Source organism: Betta splendens, chromosome 11 (assembly GCF_900634795.4).
Source record: "Betta splendens chromosome 11, fBetSpl5.4, whole genome shotgun sequence".
NCBI classification, from domain to species: domain Eukaryota; kingdom Metazoa; phylum Chordata; class Actinopteri; order Anabantiformes; family Osphronemidae; genus Betta; species Betta splendens.
In genome coordinates, this window is record NC_040891.2 from 8,882,977 (window position 1) to 8,899,002 (window position 16,026).

Genomic DNA, 16,026 nt, shown 5'->3' on the forward strand with positions numbered 1-16,026 from the left:
TGGACTTGGCTCACGGGAAGTTTCCCCGCGGGTGCAACCACTCTCCCACCTCCAGGTTTTATCATGGTTTTAGGATCTTTTTGGATGTGTGCCAGCTTCATCACGTGCATCATGACTGGTTTTTCAGCATTTACTCAGGCCCAGAGAGCTCCAAACAAAAGCTCCAGCATAAACACGCTCTTGTCCTTCGCTGCAGCGATGACGCCAGTTAAACGCCACCGTGAAGACTCAATACCTCTTTACAACATGGGCTCATTAAATCGAGTGCATCTCATTGCTATGAAAGTTTACTTTTTGTTTACTGCTCAGCTGAGGATGTGGCCATGACTCACCCGCACTCATCCAGTCACATGGATTCTGGGGGTAGATTCTGCCTGTCCACCCATCATTAACTGTCACTGCTGCAAACAACAGTTCTGGTTGACATTAGTCAGACATTTGCCATGTTTAGGACACCGACACATTCCTGGAGATAAAGAACCCACTCTCTAGTCTTCCTTGTGACTCATGCTGCATATGACCGGCACAGAAACAAAAGAACTGACCCCGAGACATTTAAAACCCCGTCTGCACCCATGAAAGACACACGAGAGGTAAATTTTCAAAGTTTTTTTTTTTTGTTCAGTTTGGTTTCAAAATAAAGATCACACAATTGTTTAGAGACAATCTACAACAGGAGTTACAAAAAATAGTTGCCCAGGCAATAAGCATACACAGGTTCTGTTAACTATACACATATGGTTACAGGTGTGCTCGTAGTAAATATACACAAGGCTGCTCCAAATGTACACCGCACTGTGGCGGGATGCCTCTCACCCAAAAGGACATGGACAGTATGATACAGCACTTACAGCACTAGAGAAATGCCAAAAGAACACAAGAATCTCCTCTGTACAATCCATGAGTTTACCCCTGGAAACAGTCCTGGGTAATTAGAGGGTGGTGGGTCAAATGACTCAGAGTTACTTCTCCCACACAACCTGCATACCCGGACACGCAACACATTTCATGGGGTAAAGCGTTCCTATAAAAAGATCTTTTAAAAAAAAAAAAAGGTCAATAGGGGAAAGAAAAAAAAAACAAAGAAGAAGACACGGTTAAGTCTAACAGAAAATGTCCAATTTGGAGTCTGTGGGGGAAAAAAAATCATCGTCTTAAGTTAAGCAGTGACAAGATAAAACCAAGCGTGGCGAATCTTTGTACAAGTACTACGCTGTATAGAAAGGGCTTTTCAAAACAAAAATTTGATATTACAATTTACAATATACAACAACTTATGTCACAACCAAGGAGGTGAGAATATACACTGAAATGCACAGGTTTTTTCTAAGATTTTTTTTTTTAAGAGTGAGCTTTTTTTCCTTTTTCTTCTCATACCAAAAAGGGTGGTAAAGCACTTTTACATTACAAGGGTTTACAAATGTACAATTATACAGTCAGAAGTATGTGGTCACTACTAGGATACATTATAGATACAGATTCAACATCAAAAACCAGAAAAACTACAAAGTTTTATATATATATTTATATATATATATATGCAAAGGTCTACACCAAGTATACACGTTATATTTATAGAAGCAAGACCAGAAAACGAATCTCCCATGCTAAATGATCTGTCTGCTGGTTAGCTGATGGCATGTGTGTGTATTCGTCTATGATTCTGTGAATTCAGACAAATTAAATACTCGTCCATCTCATAGTGGTAAATAGCAAAAACGGGAAAAGGGTGGGGGGCATTAGCAGTAGCAAAAGTGAAAATGACTTAAGTTCATCAGAAAGGATGAGAAGAGAAAATGGAAGAAATAAAATCAAATGGATAAAGAAAAAAAAAAAGAAATAGGAGTGGGGCGATAAGTGGAACAAGTCTCACTCTCCACTCCCAGCCCTCTTTCCCCTGGTTCAGCAGGCCTGGGCTCGAGTGGCAGCAATGCAACAAAAATCTCACAAAATCTAAGGCTGAAGGGTTGCCATGGAAATGGGTACTCGGCAACCTCAGTAAGTAGAATTCAGTGGTGGAAGGAAGTGTGTATGATAACGGGAAGGGTCCGGCAAAAAGAGGAGGTCGGTGCCGGTAGGCATCACAGCATTTTGGGGGAGTGGGGGGGTAAAAAAACAAAAGAGAGGCGTAACCGGTTGGTACTCATGATTCCTGGGTGTGGGAGGATCTGTTTACATTATGCCGTTAGGAGGGCCACAGAGAGGGCCCAGGTCAACGCCGTTCTTCATGTAATACTTCTCTAGCTTGGCCAGGATGTGTTTCCCATAAGTGTACTTCCTCAGGGTGGAAATATGGGGCCGAATCTGAAAAAGAAGGCAGATGTTTCACATGTTGAGTTTACATTCAAACTCACTTCTCTGTACAACTAATTGTATTGAAAGGCCTGCTGATGTACAGGCCGAGGGGTCGACATGTTCACATTGTTACTTCCTATACTTCTTATCTGTTTGGGCGATACCTTCTCCTCTACCAACCTTGTGCATTACGATCTTGCGCTGGGTGGGCTCAGCCACGTCAATCATCTTCTGCACCACGTAGTTGGCGTACTGGTCCTTCATCATGGTGTATAAGGCACTGTGGGGGCCCTCAGTCAGACTGCACACCTCGTCTATGAGTAAGGCCCGTTCTGCCCGCGACGCATGGGTCACACACTTCTCCACCACATTACTAGAGTTAAATAAAAGAGGGTGTGGTTTCAAAGGTGAGGAAAAAAAGATGTCAAAGAAAATCTATGGCAGCAACTACAATAATAAACCCAAAGACGCTTGTGCACATGTTCCTGTCAGTACCTGGCGAACTTGTGCTGGCTAAGTCCCAGTACATTGCCTCGGATCTCAGCCACTATCTTGCTCTTGTCCTCAGCTCGGCCATGTTCCAAAACGTGTTGGATCACATAGTTACCATATTGGTCCTGAATAAATCAAAAGCACACAGAACATCAATGAAAACGTGACAAGGACAGCTGGTGCTGGTGACGTCACAACAGACAGACACTTCAAGAATCCCGAGGCTCTGAAAGAGCTTTGTGTGCGCCACACTGAGGCTCTGCCTGAAAGAGCCCAGTGAGTGCTAGCTTGTGTGCGTTACCTGCACTAGCTGCTCTGTGTGTTGATGCAGCTCCTCTAGTATAGGCAGCGTCTGTTCAGGAAGGCAGTGTTCGAGAATGCGCTGGATGACTCGGCAACCATAGGGGTGAGTAGAGAGGGCAAATACCTAAAATACAAATAAGTGTTCACTGTTAGTTGCTGCACACACACACACACACACACACACACACACACACACACACACACACACACACACACACACACACACACACACACACACACACACACACACACACACACACACACACACACACACACACACACACACACAAAGTCTTAATGAAACTTTGCTCAAATAAATTAAGTCAGTAATAACAGGCCTACTTTCATTCAGCTCAACAGAAGCTAAAGGCCAACTCCTGACTAGCTTTAAGCTACACAAATTTGACCATGTGGAAAACAGTTACACAACATGCAAATGTGAAAACGCAAAACAGACCAACTGTAGGACATTACTTGGAAAGCATCCTGAGGGAGACCAACAATACAGTGTATTGTTGAGTATTTCAGTTAGACAAAAGAGAGGCATGACCATGTAAAATTATTCTTTTAACACTTGCTAATGTAACATTTAGCTGGTGGATAGAAGATGGCTGTTGCCACTGGGCTGAGGTTTCTGTTGCCATGGCAACACACCCTGTCCCTGCAAAAGGACTGAGTATATGTGCTGTGGTGGTGACAATATGCTCGGTGCCTCGAGGCAGCGATACTGTATGTGCCGATGTAAGCTGAGCACAGGCAGGCTGGAGACACTGAATGTGGAAATACTGGTGCAGGCGCTCAGAGGGGACCCACCTGTCCCTTAAAGGCGTCGATGATGAAGTGCAGCGCGTGAGGCTGCACACACTCAATGCACTTTTGCACAACATGGTTACCGTTCTGGTCCTTCACACACTTTAGCACATGGCCATCCAGCTCCCGCACCATCTCGCTCTGCAGGGAGAAGGAGGGGGAGGAGGACAGAGGTGGAGGGGGAGCAGGACAAGAGGGAGGGAGAGAGAATGCAGAGACCGACACACAATTGTGAGAAATCTAATATTGCCAGAAAGCATTTCCTAAACTCTCTATTTGTCAGTGTCTTTCATCTCAACAAATAACAGTGAGGTTTGAACAGCTGCCCTGGAGAAATCTGCTGAGGTCCATTAAGGAGAGATGGATACATTTATCCCTCCCACACACACCTTCTCCCAAAACCAACAAATTTAAGCAAAATCATTTCCCGTTGATAGTCAGCCAGATTTAACACCTGCAGTTCAACATTTGCATGTAAACTGTGGCATCATTAGCCTCATTCATCGTTGATAGAGTGCCTGTGAGAATCCCGCAGCTACATGAGGCAGCACCATCAAAAATAAAAAAGCTAAAACCATAATGTAGTTTAAAAAAAATCTTTATCAATGAAACATTCTGCTATAACGACAAATTAGTGCCCAGTGAAGTATGAACACACACTTTAACACACAGAACCAAGATATTTAGCAATATTGATCTCTGACAGGATACATTAATACTATTTTAGTACAAAGGCTTAGTGGCTTTCCCTAGTTCACACACTCATTCACAATGGAACTAGTTTACTTACAATGACCTGCTGATCTGAAGGAATGAACTCGAGAGCCTTTTGAATCACCCTGCAGCCGTACATCTGCAGGGCCAGAGACAGCACATGACCTCGAATCCTCTCTGCCAGAGCCAGCTTCTGGTCCAGGCTGCCAAACTAAAAAAAATAAATAATAATACAACACACAAAATGAGCCTCTAAACCCTCTAATCCATTTTACAGGACATGATAATTCTACCCATGAAATAGAATAAATATTGAAACAAAAATAAACAACTACGTATGGTGTAACTAGTATCACTCATATCTCATAGCAGTGATTTATCATACCCACCTCAAAGAACTTCTGGATGACATAATTTCCAAAGACATCCACCATGAGCTGATACGCGGCCTGAAGTATTTCGCTGAAGACAAGCTGGCGCTCCGCTGAACTGGCTCGCTCCAATTTTAACTGGATAAACCTGGAGACAGACAGGATAAGCACGGCATTACGGCAATCGCAGATTCCATAGCTCTCCTCAGCAGTCTGGTATTCTTCCTTGCCTTGAGACTCAGAAACCCTGCTATATGGGTCACCAAGGACAGGTGTGTGTATAAGTGGCCACACTACTCATGCAGCACATGAATAGTCTGATTTCTACTTTACTCTGGTAGGTTATTTGAGACATTTGTATGTGTGACAAGGCAGCGCTGATGAAGACATGCAGACAGACACAGTGCTCCTCAGATGAAGAGTGACTTAGACAGCGACAGGGCACTTTGGGTTAGTTTCAGATTTGATGGGATTCTGAGCAGAACTCATTTAAAAACGAGGCAGCTGTGCTCCATTTAATGATCCTGCTTCTGGAGCATCTCAGCACGCAACTAAAGCCTTTAACCTGCACGGGATGTTGTGAAAGGCATGTTAGTAATCAAGCTAATCATTATAGGGCAGGGCATCTACATGGGTCAAATTTCTCCAAACCCTTACCTGGATTAGGAAAACAGGGTTTACACTTACATGGCAGTTAAGATATTAGCTTATTGAGAGAACCAACTGTAACCCAGTTATTCAAGTGCATTCAAACATGATGCCAGGCAGAAAAAGTAGAGGGAGCAAGAGAGACAGGGACGTTCAGGAGCCTGAGAAAAGAAAATGTCTGGAATGTGCAGACAGGTCTTTATGGTGTATTAATAGCTAATGTCAGTGGCCAAGTCAAAGATACTTTTGGTTCAACCCAGACAGACCTGGGAACAGGATAGCAACAGATCCATGAAGCTGGGCCTTTTATTATGAATCAAAATAGTAAAGGGTAAAGTAGCAACAAGACAAACAGCCACATAGGCTGTTGGTGACAAAGCACTTTAGAATGTGTCTAGGTGACAGTCCTTAGAACACTGACATGGCTGGATTTGTTAAATGCTGTGTTAAATATAAAAAACCCTCAGTCCTAGTTCAGCACTCCTCAGAGATTAGACTCGACATAGGATCAAAGAATCTCTGCCATGCTTATACAAACCTGCTGCCATGCTGGTCCTGGCTGAACTCCATGATGTGGCTGGCGATGTCTCTGAGCTGCAAGTTGGGGTAGCGGTTGTTTCTGAAGTCCTCCAGCAGACGGCTTCGGCCCGATGGCATCACATCTGACATGCCGTAGCGTAGTCGTGATGAAGGGAACAGCTGGCTGCTGGGTGAGAAGAGAGAGGAACCTGAGCTGGCCGCGCTGCGGTATTTGGCCTCCGCTCCTGGGGCGGCGGAGATAAAACGTCCACTGCCGTTGGTCAGGCCTCCTGTGGGGTCACCAGTGAGACAGTTGTTAAAGTACAATATTGAACACAGTCTTTTTTTTTCTTTTAAAGGAGATTTGCTTCTTCTGTAGACCAGGGTGAATTGTCGTTACATACTTTATGGAACACAATTTAGAAAGTCTAACAGTATGACTGGGTATTAGCTCTGTAGTACAGAACCACGACTGCGTGCCGTCAATGCCAAAAGGTTACTCACTGCGGTTGTGGTTTGAGCTTAGATGAGATTAAAAAGGACTTGAGTAGATTATTATGATGACAAACCCAGTGAGTTGAACTTTCCAAAACCAAAAGTAATTTACCGCAGTCATTAGAAAGCCGCAAATTGGCCCTGTCAGTTTAATTTTTTATAAACACGGGAGAGTGTTTGTATTACACTTCAGTTCGCCAGTTATCAAAATACACACATACACACTGGAAGTAACAAGCCCAGCCAATAACTAATGACTCAAAACTGCTGCCTGTCAAATCTGCCATCATATTCTTGTTTTAGTTTGGCAAAATCTCAACCACCAACGTGTCATTAATGTGACAAGTCGTGTTATTAGAGGAGGAGGACTCAAAACAAGATACTCACCAAGGTTGAGGTTGGATGAGGAGCTGTGATTAGACAGGGAAGGAGGGGGAGTGAGAGAATGGGAGGGTCCTTGGTTAGGTAGCGGCATGCCCACAGGTCCAGGGGAAGGACTGAAGCCCAAGGTGCCATTGTAGAAGCCTCCATGGCCAATTGGGGTGAGGCTGGATGGTGTGCGTTTGTATAACTCATTGTTGCCTGTCAAGGAGTCCCGTCTGGAACCGCTGCCACCACTCGAGTTTGCCACTAGAGGGAGACAACAATAAACATTTGTTTACAGGACTTTTAGCTGTCACTTCTGCTGTACCACCAACATTTTGGTGTACTTACTTAAAACGTAAGAACACAGACAGACTACACTGGTGTAAAAGGGTGTATTTCTACCTGCAGTCCCAAATCCTCCCAGCGTGGCCCCCAGAGTGGCACCGAGGGACGAGGAAGCAGGCTGGCTGAAGCCCAAGGAGGCCGATCCTGGCCCAGGTTGAGCGGAGCCTTGTGAGAAGAGAGAAGAGCTCTGAGAGGAAGAGCTGAGGGAGGACGATCCATAGAAGGAGCTCCCTCCCAGAGCACCGCCAGGACCACCCTGCTGTTGTGGCTGTTGGGACGTCATGGCACGAAACGGCCCGTTGGCACCACTGCCAAGACCGCCATTAGCGCCACCTGCAGAAGCTGCAGCTGCAGCAACTGGGGAAGAGACAAAGAGCACATTAAAGAGAGACCCAAAATACAGTTTACAACCATAATTACTATTTACATTCATACAAATTAATAGCAATGTTCATCTCAAATTCAATACAGAACAGTGCTATGTTATGAAAACCCCTTGTACATAGAGCTAAACCTCTGGTTGAATGGGATAGTGAGCATGCGTGCATGAGACCTTTGTCTGCTGCTGTGGACTTTTGTGGTGTGCCAGGTTACCTGCTTGTGCTGCAGATGGAGATATTATTACAGAAGCAGGGGCCATGAGGCGCACTGGGCCACTCCTAGCGCCAGTGTTGACCACCAGGGCTCCTGTCTGATCATAATATGCTGCTGGAGCCAGAACTGGGTATCCTGTAAAAAAGATGAGATAAAAGAGAGATCAGTGGCAACATGTAGTGGTTGCTGTAGTGGGTTTTGTCATTTGTTCTCAACACTGCAGTATTTTCATATATCTGGGTTTGCTGGGAGTTTTGCCCCAGTGAACCTAAGCTGGTCAGCATCCAAGTGTCATTCTCACCTGGAACCCCTGCTGCCAACCCCTGTCCAAAGGCAAGGGCTGAGTTAACGGCTGCTGCCGCAACCAGCTGGTCATTCTGCTGGCCCTGCTGACCTTGACTGGGGGTCAGAGGTCGCTGATTGCCCCCAGCACGCATCACCTTCAGAGATAAAAAAAAAGTGGGATTTGAATTGACAAATACAAACAAAATGGGCAAAAACTCAAGAACAATTACACAGCAGCACATGGTGACACAAAAAACAGACAATAAGAATGCTCCTTATAGCAGTTGTAGGCTGGTTGTGCCAACAGGTTTAAGCAGAGCAGCAGTAGGAGTGGATGCACATTTCAACAGACACTGTGAGTGTGACAGAACCATCTTGAGCCAGTGGTAAGCAGCATGCCAGCTTCATGGCGAGCAGCCGACTGACCTGCTGTTGATTCTGCTGGCCCTGGCCAGCCGCCTGCTGATTAGCCGAGTTGTTGGCTGCAGCAGCTTGCTGCTGGAAAAGGTTGGCAGGGTAGACCCCCCAGGGCGTCACGCCGTAGTACTGGGGAGGCATCACTGCTGGACCTATAAGCAAACAAACAAATTAATGACCTAGCACAAATGTATCTGTGTTTATGCATCTGTTCAACTGCAACACACAAATTAACATGCGTGTTTGTATTTGATTCCAACACATACTTAATATCTAAAGGCCACACAGGGTCCATTTCAAATTCAGCACATCTTACCAAGTGTAGCCGCTGCTGCAAGCCCAGCTGCATACGGGTCTGTCCCTGGTGGAGCTGCACTAATAATGTAAGGATTGGGCACAAATGCTGGGGCCAGACCTAACAACACAGAGGTGAAATTAGGCCACAAAGAGTTTTGACAGAGTGTGAATTCATAATGAAATAGGCCCACACTTACCAATATGAGGCTGCTGTGCTGCTGCCAAGGCATACTGCTGTTGCTGGGCTGCTGTTAACTGCTGCACTGCAAGGGCGTTGTTTCTTTGAAACAGCTGTGGAATGACAAGAGAAACATCAGGTCAAACAGCACCTGAGAAGAGTCTCTGGATCATTTGCACTGTCTCATACCTGCTGCTGATTAGTGTAATCAAACAGACCCACAGTGGGTGCAGAGTCCATGGGCATCTGAGAATTGTAGTCAAACTGAAGCGGCTCCATAACTGACTCTATATGGTCCATGGTGACCCCACCCTGTTCTACACCTGAGAAGTCCTCAGGGGGCTTAGGCCCTCCACCACCAAGAGGCGCCAGGCCCTCAGCCCCTACACCTCCAGGACCTCCAAGCAGATCCCCCTCAGGGCCAGGGGCCGGCATATTTACTTGAGGACGACTGGAGGAATGAGACGAGATATGTCAAGGCGAGTTTTCATTAGATACTTGTCTTTGTATCAACAGTTCATGAGTGACACAGTCCTACCCAAACTCTTTGACATCCACATCCAGGCCATTTTGCACAGGCAGCCCATTAGGATTGATGACGTCGCTGATGACATCTGCTTCATTTTCTGTTAACTCTTTCAGTTTCTCCCCCTCAAACGTTGCCTTTGGCTTCTCCCTCTTCTCCTCCTCCACCTCGCCATCCCTCTGCCCCGGCGATGACAGGGAGACAAAACACAACTGATAGTCATAAACAGATGTGCTGATGCAAGGCAAGCTTTGACCGAGGAGGTACTAACAAATGAGAGGAACGATAGCTCTCACGAAACACCCCTTCTGTCAAAGAGCTTATGTAGCTGCATGAACAGTACTGATTGTTACAATGAAGAACACAGTAATGTGTAATGATGGGACTACAAGCTAATTTGTAAAACAATTAATGCCTGAAAGTTGACTAGTGTACAGACAGTACTTACATAGGGTCCTTTTCGCAGGCAGGAATCCAGTTTGTCAGCTGGCGAGGAGGAGAGGACATACTCCACCATGCTAACTCCCAACCCTCCACTCTCAGACCGTGGTGACATCACTGAGCCCACCCCGACCTCACTACCTCCATGAAAACCCTGCCCTGGACGACGGGAAACCATGATTGGCTGCGATACAGAGTGATCTGTAAATAAGAAAAGTGCTAAAACTCATTCCAGCAAGAAGGAAAATTACATTAGTATTACACACGTGAGCAATTTAGTTGAATACCTGAGGCACCCCATGCACTGTCCCTCCATTGGTCCAAGAAGATCCCTTTAGGTCCATCTTTACCAGAGTCATCTGTTTCCCAGAACTTCTTCCCAGTTAGCAGCTGCTACAGGGAGACAGGACAGTTGTGGGGAGAAAAGGTGGGGATAAAAAAATTAGTAAATTTATAAACAAACATCTGAGCATAAAGACCAAACTTTCAAAACAGATATCTGTCAGCATAGCCTGCATTATCATAGTAGTAGTATTTGCAGGAACAAACGTGTATGTGTATTAATTTGAAACCTGATTGACCTCCAAGCAAAGTACAAGTAACAAAATGAGCAGTGTGGATGTTTTCTGATGGGACCCAGAAGCTTTGACATCTTCTGCACCGACTTTGGAGGCGTTCTGTGGTTTTCTCTTCAGACTTGCAGCATGTTGGGCAAATCAACTCTGCTAAGTTCTCACCACATACAAATGCAGGTCCACTACTGTGAATCAAAAACCTTTCAGTGGATTCCTTGGATTTCCTGTTAGTCAAGTCTGTCACTAATTCGACATTTACCTTGTTGGGAATCCAACGCCCAACATTTTTATTTGAAGTGGTGAAAGAAAACATCCAAACTCATCATGTCCATTTCTACGACTATACTATAACTATTTTTTAAACAAGTGAACTGCACTGTCATGTCAGGAGTAACCACAGCCCAAAGATTGTCGGTTAAGGTACTTAGTCACCTTCTTCCAGGAAGCACATGACCCCCCCAGTGTCTCACCTCTCCCATGGCACGTCCCTCCAGAGCCAGAGCCTGGAAGTCATGGTTCAGCTCATCCATGGACCGAACCTGTGGACAGAGTGCATAGTGAGACATGGAAACTTGGTGTGGTATAGTGAACTGATGTAGCAAAAAAACAAAAATCAATCATGTATTTTCACTGCCTTGATATTTGGTTTCCCAAAAAGCTTAGAGCAGGTAATATAAAATGCCTTTTATTAAAGCTCACAAGCTTGCATAAATTATCACGCACTAAAGCCTGCATCCTAGTTCACGCTAAGCAGACATAGATGAAACGTTTGTTTCTGTGGATGACAGTCTTCCTTATTTAGCAACAACAGGGTTTTGTACACAGTAAGTTTACACGATCTCCAAGGGATCAAAGAAAGTTCACATAGCAGAAATGTTTACAGAGGAGACATGTTCCTGTAACTTGGTATACAAGTATAACATGATACAGTAACAACCTTACTATTGCAGTAGGATGTTACCACTAATAAAAACACACACACCTGGCTGTCATGGATGTTGTCTCCAGTGGGCCAGCGGTGTTTGCCAGGCTGTTCGCCATGTTGTCGCTGAAAGAAGTAGTCCACCATGGCATCATCCTGGGAACGTCCAGCTCCCGCCACACCCTAAAGATAAACACATGAACATTATCCTGACTTCACTGGTAAAAATAATTAGCAGTGTGTGCAGGCAGATGGAAGGCAGGTAGGCCCAGCCAAGACTTCTAGGTTTACAGCGGGGGTCAGTTCGACTCTTCTCCAGAATTAAAACAGCAATAATTTACCTCATGAAAATACTTTATAACTGAAGCTGTCAGAATGGTTTTCTGACAAATTAAAATAATAAACCCAAAAACTTAATTTTTAGGACCACATGCTAAAGAGAGTCCAAATTTGTCATATAGTTTTATAATTTATTTTCAAAAGCACTGGAGGTTATTTGGAACCACATCCTCTCTTGAAAGACTCCAATACACCCAAACAGTCGACAGCATTTCTTTTTACTGGTGAAGCTTGCACTCATTTCCTCGCTTACTCATTGAGGGTAAAAACAAAACTCCCCACAAGATGCATCATGACAGAACCAGTCAATATGTACTGGAAATGGCTGATTCTCCTCTACCCAACGGCAGCATCAATAGCCAAAAGGACAGAAAGGAGATTACTAGGTAAGAGTTTACTGTAGAGCTACTATAATTCAGTCACATTAAACCACACCAACAATCTATTTATACATGAACTTTAAAACTTTTAAAAGTGTTTTATTTTAAATGGACTCAAAGTAGAACTTTATTTTACTACAAAAGCTTAATTCTGTGGTGATGCTGATTAAGGCAAAACAGAAGCTGTTCCTGTGGGTGAGAAGTATCTTTCACCTAAACATGGATGCCAGTAGTGGCTTAATGAGAAGACCTACATAAAAGCAACAAAGGCCAGCGGTTCTTTGGACATGATGAGTCACCACTGGGCTTTGGGGGAACTTTGGGAGGTTGGTCACTGTTGCAAAGATGCATCCTGTGCAAGTTTTCCTTTAATTATGATTTCTTGTAGCACAAATTCAAATTCTTTACCAACTTAAACAAGCCTGGCTGTAACTTAAACTCTAAAACAAATTTAACTACCAGATTGTTCTTTGTAGAGACATCACTGCTAATTAACTTGCTGTTAATTCATAGGACAAGTAATACGATTGTATTTTTAATTAACAATGTCATAATTACAATACCACAAAGTTTAATGTGCATTTCTCAACTAACATTTAACGACAATGCATATAACACTAAAAACAGCATATATAGCACATTTCAGAAAGTTGACATTTAGAGCCACCAGTCACCCTGAACACTCACTCATAAGGAAAACATGACAAACCTGTATTTTTGAAAAGACTACATGCACAAAACAGTTGAGCAAGAATAATAGAAAAACTTGCAGCACGTACAGGGTGTTATCATCAAGCGTGCTTCTCGAAATGTCACACAGACTGAGTGAAATATACCTACATTAAAAGCTTGTGCCTCTTACGTCCCCTGCAGTCTATGCAGACTGTCCAACCTGTGCCACTGTCTGAACGTGCCAGACAACTAACCCATAGCCTCTTTCATGTATCACAGGTACGGACTGTTTAAGTCAGGTTCACTCTCATAATAAGGTTTATTATTTGGAAACTGTAAAGCTGCCAAACAGAGTCAAAATATTGGAGAAGGATGCGCTTGGCTGACCTAACCAAGACTGTGGGATGCATACTAATAAATGTTAGGAAAATGAAATGACTTGCAATAGCAGAAAGTTAGTCAACCCATCTCTATGTGACCTGCAGTTGAATTTGTATAGTACCGGTAATGCAAGTAAGACTGAAACGTTCATGGCAGACATCTTTCCGTGAATTACTGAAGGACGGGTCGATGCATGTGGTGGGTATTACCTGCTGGCTTGGCGGGGTGGCCTGAGGGGTCTGCCCAGTTGGAGGGGCATGTCCTCCGCTGCTCAGCACCACGGGCATACTGGGAGATGTACTTCTATGGTGGGGGCTGAATGAATCCTGCCAGAGCACTGCTTTCCTCTTCAACACACACACACTGCTCATTCCACCACAGCCTGTCCAGAGAGGAACACATCTGTTACATGCAAAGAAGCGGCGTGCTAAGTGAATGTGAACAAACAAACGCCTCATGAGCTTTTAGCAGGTTAACACTGTTCTTATCCAAGATGGAGATCTTAAGATTAATTACAAGATTATTGCTAAATCTGTATCCTGTAATAACACAAGACTGAAAAACTTTTTAAAGTCTTTGTGGCAGAATGGTGTGACAATATTAAAAAAAGGAACACGTCATTAGAACAGAACAGACAAAACAAGTCATAAAACAAATTGCATATCTAAAAATTTGCCTGTCATTTTACTAGTTGTGTTCATCATCAAGGTTCTGGGTCGGTGCTGATCTATAGATGCCTCAAAACGTCTGCTCTGCATAAATGGGAAACATAATGCCATGAGATTTAAATGAAGGCACTCTGTTTCTATTATTTTAGAATAAGAAACATGTGAAAAGTTCAGGTCACACCAGAGATGCAAAACCCATCTGTGTTGTAGTAATATTTTTTTAGCAATAGGTCTAACATTGCTAAGGCCAAGAGCCCAACCTCTTATTATAACTACTGCAATTATAAAGGCACACCTTCCAAGAAAGCTGTTAAAACTGTCCAGAGAGCAGATTAAATTTCTTATGCAATTATCCAATTATTAGTTATTACTACACTCAATTACTTTAATCCGCATGTCTTGAGTAAATTTAACAATTCTTCTTATGAAGTCTAATTAACGCAGGCGATGGACATTATTTGCCCAGAAATGGGCACTAACAAGCAGGAGTCAATTTAAAATCAGAGGCAGTAGCCAGTGTGTGTGCAGTGATAAAGCCCAGACACACACAATGTACAGCAGACGGTGTGGCTAGTGGTCAACACTTGGTACAACCTCCTCAGTGGGACCACTAATTAGAGGGATATTAATTAGCTCCTACAGCCTCAACTTATCCAACGGGGTCATGGTTAGATTTGCTACATGACATGAAGGAATTACCAGCAGATCACTTTACACTTTATATAGTAATTACCTTTACCAGAGCCCGCCTGACACTGAATCTTCAAACGAAGGCTTCTTTCTCCTCTCAGGTCTGTTCAAATCAATGTGCAACACACCCCCCTCCGTGAAGAAAACGCACAAACGGCCCGAGTGACCGGAATAAAGACAAACAAAAACAAACCAGCCTGGCAACTGATCGTTCACACGCGCGCTCGCGCGCTCGCAGTCGACCACTCAACGACTGGGAAACGCTCGCGCTTGATTCCTTCGCTGATGCTCGAAATCACAACGAGAAACACCCGGAAATCCACAACCAGCGTGTCCATCCCCCAAAGCGCAGCGCACACGACTTGTTATGCTGCGAGTTCACCTCGACACCCGGAAACGGGCAATGTGCTACATAATCTGAGTGGGTTAATCATTATTCAGTACCGGGGATCAATCCCCCGCATACCGGCCAGAGACAGGGGTGTGACAATGCGAGCGGGCGACCTGCAGCTACCGGGACGCAACGTTAGTCTCGACACGGACCCAACATTTGTGTCCGGGGAGACGTGACACATCAAAACGAGTGATAATGTGTGTACGCGTCGGGGTTGTGACAATTACCAGGGGGTCGTACAATGAACGTGCGACCCGTCACGCGTGCCTCCGATCTGTTATGGAGGGTCCACGGTCCGCGTCTTCCAACAATAACACGGCCTCCCGATACAAGCTCAGTCCCGGCGAACCGGCGGAAAAACACGGGCTCCTCATAATGTCTCCAGCCCCAACATTATTGTTTTGATGTTAATGACCACCGGGTGGTCCCTACCTGTCTGCCGAGCCCGCGGCCCCACAGGTCCCGGTGACGCGGATGCTAACAAAGGCCCGAGAGCTGTCTGGAGCGGAAGACCGACACAAACGGGAGGAAGGAGGCAGGCAGCAGAAAGGGAGGCAGCCGCTAGAGTCTCGCAAAACACCCGTTCTTGGGCCCTCTCGCTGCATCCATATCGACAATATCGGCACCGACGTGAAACCTGACGTTCTAGCGTGCAGCCCCGACCGCGGAGGAGAACGTACTCACCGGCGGAGAGGGTGGATGGTCGCGGATTTTGGCCCCAGTTTCTCTCTGATTCCCCAGGCTTTCACTCCGACAACATGGCGGCTCGACGGAGGAGCAGGCAAGAGCGCTGCATGACGGGAAGGGATGAGAGAGCGTGCGGTTCATTGCGCCAACCGGGAGGGGAGGGAGGGACATACCGGACCGGTCCCTTTGTTATGTGTGTGTACACGGTTCTCATGGACGGTG

General features: G+C 45.0%; 1 protein-coding gene across 3 annotated transcripts; it reads right to left on the reverse strand.

Annotated features, from left to right (window-relative positions):
• Positions 1–594: 594 nt before the first annotated feature.
• pum1 (pumilio RNA-binding family member 1) lies at positions 595–15,949 on the reverse strand. 3 transcript variants are annotated; one of them, XM_029167026.3, is made up of 23 exons: positions 15,802–15,949; positions 13,575–13,747; positions 11,654–11,776; positions 11,142–11,210; positions 10,384–10,486; positions 10,104–10,297; positions 9,668–9,834; positions 9,319–9,580; positions 9,149–9,242; positions 8,971–9,069; positions 8,664–8,806; positions 8,254–8,392; positions 7,953–8,087; positions 7,416–7,715; positions 7,035–7,277; positions 6,172–6,442; positions 5,004–5,133; positions 4,691–4,825; positions 3,904–4,041; positions 3,089–3,214; positions 2,791–2,912; positions 2,476–2,668; positions 595–2,304 (listed from the first exon to the last, which is right to left on the reverse strand). In XM_029167026.3, the coding sequence occupies exons 2-23, from the start codon at positions 13,734–13,736 to the stop codon at positions 2,173–2,175; spliced, it is 3,480 nt and encodes a 1,159-aa protein (XP_029022859.1). In that variant the 5' UTR covers positions 13,737–13,747; positions 15,802–15,949; the 3' UTR covers positions 595–2,172. The 3 variants fall into 3 exon arrangements, with proteins under 3 accessions (XP_029022859.1, XP_029022856.1, XP_029022857.1); XM_029167023.3 differs by having other exon boundaries at positions 10,384–10,489; XM_029167024.3 differs by lacking the exon at positions 15,802–15,949 and adding an exon at positions 14,767–15,165 and having other exon boundaries at positions 10,384–10,489.
• Positions 15,950–16,026: the final 77 nt, after the last annotated feature.

Coding starts and splice junctions, on each gene's coding strand:
- pum1 (XM_029167023.3), bottom strand. CDS start 13,736: ATGAGCAGTGTGTGTGTGTTGAAGAGGAAAGCAGTGCTCTGGCAGGAT. Junction 10,298..10,383: donor CAGTGCATGGGGTGCCTCAG/GTATTCAACTAA, acceptor TCTTATTTACAG/ATCACTCTGTATCGCAGCCA. Junction 9,581..9,667: donor GTGGATGTCAAAGAGTTTGG/GTAGGACTGTGT, acceptor TCATTCCTCCAG/TCGTCCTCAAGTAAATATGC.